The following is a 4,866-nucleotide window of genomic DNA, read 5'->3' on the forward strand; positions in this document are numbered from 1 at the left end:
TGTACCTTTTCAAGTTTTGAGATGTATGTGCTCTGGTATGGGTTCCAGACTGCAGTGTTGTACTCCAGTCTGGATCTGACCAGAGAGTTATATAGGAAGCCTACGCAGGACAGGTCATTGAACTTTGATGCAGTTCTTATTACAAAGCCTAGCATGCTATACGATTTTTTGACAATTGAGTTAATGTGCACATCGAATTTCAACTTTCTATCAAAGATAACGCCCAGGTCTTTCATTTCTTCAACTTCTACCAGTGGATTGCCATTGATGTTATAGATGGCAGATGTTGGGTTTATCTTATTTGAAAATGTCATGGCGTAACATTTTCCAATGTTGAGGTTTAATTTATTTTCAACAGTCCATCTGTGTAGTCTATCAATGTCTTTTTGCAATTCAATTACATTATTGGAAGAGCGAATGATTCTGAATATTTTCAGATCGTCTGCGAAAAGCAGATGAATATTTTCCAGTAGTACGCTGAGATCATTGATGAAAATATTAAAAAGAAGAGGACCCAATACTGAACCCTGAGGAACACCTGAACTTGGCTCGAAAGGTGATGATCTGTGTCCATTAAATGTTACATAGACAAGTCGTTTTTTAAGATAAGATTTCAGCCATAATAGCAATCCAGCTTCAAGCCCCATTAACTGAAGCTTAGAGAGGAGAATATCATGATCAACTGAATCAAATGCTTTTGTGAAGTCTGTGTATATTGTATGTACCTCAAAACCCTCATCCAATGCTGTCGATACATGACTTACATATTCAATGAGATTGGTGTTTGTCGATTTATTCTTGATAAAACCATGTTGATTTGGTGTTAATTGTTCTTCTATTAATGATAATAAGTATTTGTTCATGATCTTCTCAAAGACAATCGCAATGGAATTCGCCATACAGACTTGTCTATAGTTCGACACATTAGATTCATCACCCTTTTTAAAAATGGGGGTTGCCAATGACGTTTTGAATGCTAGGGGAAATTCAGAACACAATAATGACTTGTTGAAGATTAATGCAAGTGGAATTGACAATTGCTCACACACCTGTCTCAGAAAGAAATTCGGAATGCCATCCGGACCACCATTCTTATTTAAATCTAACTTTGAGATTTCAATTTTAACATCATTTGGTGTGATATTTATTGGGTTTGCGGTTGTTGGGTTTGCGGTTTCTATGATGTTAAATGTGTGGTCTGATGAACGGTCTGTGTATGTAGATTTAAAGAATGTGGCAAATAGCTCACATATCTCATTCGGTGACGAGGCTGTGGAGTTGTCAAAATTGAATTGCGATGGATAGCTATTCGTTTGCCTTTTTGATTCGGAATATGCCCAAAAAAGTTTCATGTTTGATTTCATGTTTGCTTGAATGTGTGTGATATAGGCAGAATGACAGCTTTCAATTTTGGACTTGCATTCTTTTCTTAAATCAGAAAATTTAAGGTAATCTTCAATCATATTTGTTTTTCCATATTTTTTCCTAGCTTTTTCTTTGTTTTTCAGAGCTGTTTTTAAATCATTGTCGAACCATAATGGAAATTTCAGTCTACCCTTGAATGTTGGTGTGTATTTGTGTATAATTTCATTGAGCCTATCATAGAATCTATTTATTGCTGTTTCAAGCGGAAAATCATTAAGAAAATCTCAGTTTATTAATTCGAGTTCTGTTTTTATTAGATCATAATCTGCTCTCCTGAAATTATATTTTCGGTGATTAAAAACAGGCAAATATTTCACCTGTTCATTTATTGTGATCTCAAGAGGTGGATGGTAACCATCCACATTGACCAGAAATTCATCTGACTCGACAACACTTAGCGCTCTCAACGGATCAGATGATAGAACCAAGTCTAAAATCTTTTCATCTTTGTTTACTACTGGATTGTGCTGTCTTAAGTTACCAAAACTGATTAAATTTAGCACATCAATTGCTTTTTCACAATTGTTACTGAGAAAAGGTGTCTAAATTCCATCGTTTCCCAAAACCCATTCAATAGCACGCACATTAAAGTCACCAATAATGAGCACTCTATCAGACGGGTCAAGTTTTGAAAGACTATCTTTGATTCTATCGGTAAAGGCAATGTATGGGTGAGCATTGCTAGGCATGGATGTAATATACACTGCACATATGAATAAATTACTATCAGAATTGTCCAATTTAACCTGTACCCATAAATCTTCCACAAAATCTATGTCAGATTCCAAATCATACCTACGAGTCACATCCATTTCCTTTTCATGAAAAAGCCAGCAACCGCCTCCCATAGTGGTCTTGGTGTTTTGGTAATTACGATCTCTACGATGTGATGTAAAATTGTTCGTGATGTACTCAGACGAGTGAAAATTCGAATTAAGCCATGTCTCCGTTAGAATGTGTATGTCTGCTTCAGAGTTCATTATGTTTGTGGAGAATGCATCAATCTTACCTCTCAATCCTCTCACATTTTGATACCTAATGACAGTTGACAGTTTCGAGCTCACTTGCATCGTGAATCAGAAAAAGAAAAAAAAATTAACCAAAAGTAGAAAAAAAAAAAAAATAAATAAATAATGGCAATAATTGGTTTAAAGAATTAATAGACTTGATTTAATGAAGTCGAAAGAAGAGAGAAAAAAAAAAGAAAAAATTAAACTGAATTTGTAAAAAAAAGTTAGGCTGAATTTGTTGGAAAAAAAAAGTAAATTGAAAAAAAAACAAGCAATTGGTAATTGATTTGTTGATTAAATGAAATGATATATAATGCAATTAGACCATTGGCGCAACTTATTTGGTTTTCTTCGAGCTTGAATCTTGTGGACTTGTTGGTTCATCCGGTTTGTTCCTCTTCATGTTTGTTGTATTGCCAGCTCGTGCACGTAGTGTATCGATGTCATCAATCGAGCGAATGTTAATCGGTTTGTCATTCTCCTTCACTTTGATGAGGCACCCCGAAGTTCCAATCCAACACGAACAGAGGGGCGAAACCGAACTGTCATCATCAATTACAACGCGGCTGTCAGAATAAAGTACAAATTAAATACACGCCAGACAGTCTTAAGTGCACCTTCGTAGAACGACTCGTTGAATTTGAACTACAATGTTTGAAAAAGACAACGTATTTTCGTGAACGTATATTATTCATGGAGTGAATAAAAATGATAAAATCAAGTGGAAAATGAATATTTGTGTAAAATTATGTTGTTTCTTTATTTCCTATTTAAATGCAATGAATGATTTGGATGACACATCCACATTATCAAATTTAGAAAAATGTTTCCAACATGAACATATTTATCTAAGTTTTCTTTAGATTTGCTGATGTTCAAATGAATTTTGAAATCAATTAATTCTATTTTCTCATTTTTTACGTTCGCTTCCTACAAAGTGAGCTTGAAAATGTGTTTCAGGAGCCATGGGAATAAAGTGGCTCCTTAAACACACAATGGCTTTGTTCCACCGAGTGCACAAATTTGTTCTACACATTGAACATGTCAGTAGATACTTAACCTCACTTTGTCAATCAAAAACAAGAAAAATGTTAGCAAAGAATTTCTGAGCAAAAAAAAGAAAGTTCATATTCTTTTTCGGTATTTTTTCAAACGTTTCTAAAATGTTATTAAAAATGGGTTTTCATATTAATACACTAGGTATATTTTTATAAATAATTGAAATATTTTTTAACCAGAATGCTTGAAATATGTACTCATGTACTTATGCATACTTTTAGCGCGTTCCGCAACGAATGACAACCGACTACGCGGTCCCCGTTGTAGTTTGACAGTTCGGTTTCATGGCTCTGAACACGAATGAATGATTTCATCTTTTGTTGCTTGCCGTCCGGCGCCCAACAATCTTCCGAAGAAGGGAGTCACATGATTGTTGAGATAGATTTGTGCATTCGTTTGTCTCGCAGAAGCACCATTGATATCACTCGTTTTCACCGGCTTTTTTGCTTTTGAGTTCAGTACCATCAATTTGTTGTTGAAATCCTTGAATTTGACAATTATCGAGCTGAACTTCGGCGATTTTCCCTCAGTACGATACACTGCAGCAAAATCAGTCTCATTGAATTCACATCCGAACGCTTTAAAAACGTTCAAAGCCGTCGTTTTGACATTTTCGCCTTCAAGCTTTGGACAGCCAAAAATGCTTATGTTTTGCTTCAGTTGTTATTGTTTCTGTAGCTCACGATTGTAAGAGGCTGACGCAATATTATTTTCGAACCGCGATAGTCGTTCTTCAATGTCAACAAATTGAGAGCTGTGCGCATTCAACTCGGTCTGTACCACAGCAAATTTATCATCAAATGACTTTTTCAGCGATGTGCTGTCCTTTTTGGTGAATTGATTTTTCTTGATGTCCCGAAGTAGACTCATTATTGAATCATTCTCATCAGTTTTAGGCTTTTGTCGCTGTTTCGATACATTTGTTGATGAATTCACGGCAGCTGACACCAATTCCTTCCGTTCACCGTTTGTTGCATTTTCCGCTTGTGTTGACATCATTTCAATTTTTTTCACGGCCTCTTCGTCGTCACTTTGCAGCAAATCCGATCCAGCACGTGATGATACTGTGCTTGTTGAACGAATTGAACGGCAATTGTCAACTGATGCGGCTCGTTGTTTTTTTGCTTTGGCTGTATTTTTTGGTGGCATTGTGACTCGGTTCAACAATACTTTCCACACATAATCATTCAGAATTACCCTTTGCAGCAGCCCAGTGAAGAGGTGTCATTCCAGTTTCGTCCATTACATTGACACATTCATTGTTTATGAGAAGTTGAGCGGTCTCCAAATACCTGGAAAATGAAAAAGATTGAATCACATTTTTCCCACACAGAAGTATTCAGAATTACCGTTTTCAGCAGCATGGTGAAGA

The 4,866-nt window shown here is 35.9% G+C and overlaps 1 protein-coding gene across 1 annotated transcript; it reads right to left on the reverse strand.

Annotated features, from left to right (window-relative positions):
- Window positions 1-3,170: 3,170 nt before the first annotated feature.
- Window positions 3,171-4,866, reverse strand: LOC129571454 (uncharacterized). Its single transcript, XM_055451249.1, has 2 exons — window positions 4,844-4,866; window positions 3,171-4,786 (listed from the first exon to the last, which is right to left on the reverse strand). Exon 2 carries the CDS (start codon window positions 4,641-4,643, stop codon window positions 4,158-4,160), a length of 486 nt encoding a protein of 161 aa, XP_055307224.1. The 5' UTR covers window positions 4,644-4,786; window positions 4,844-4,866; the 3' UTR covers window positions 3,171-4,157.

This window comes from Sitodiplosis mosellana, unplaced genomic scaffold, assembly GCF_009176505.1.
Source record: "Sitodiplosis mosellana isolate CC-2019 unplaced genomic scaffold, AAFC_SMos_1.0 Smas_scaffold_2510, whole genome shotgun sequence".
NCBI lineage: Eukaryota > Metazoa > Arthropoda > Insecta > Diptera > Cecidomyiidae > Sitodiplosis > Sitodiplosis mosellana.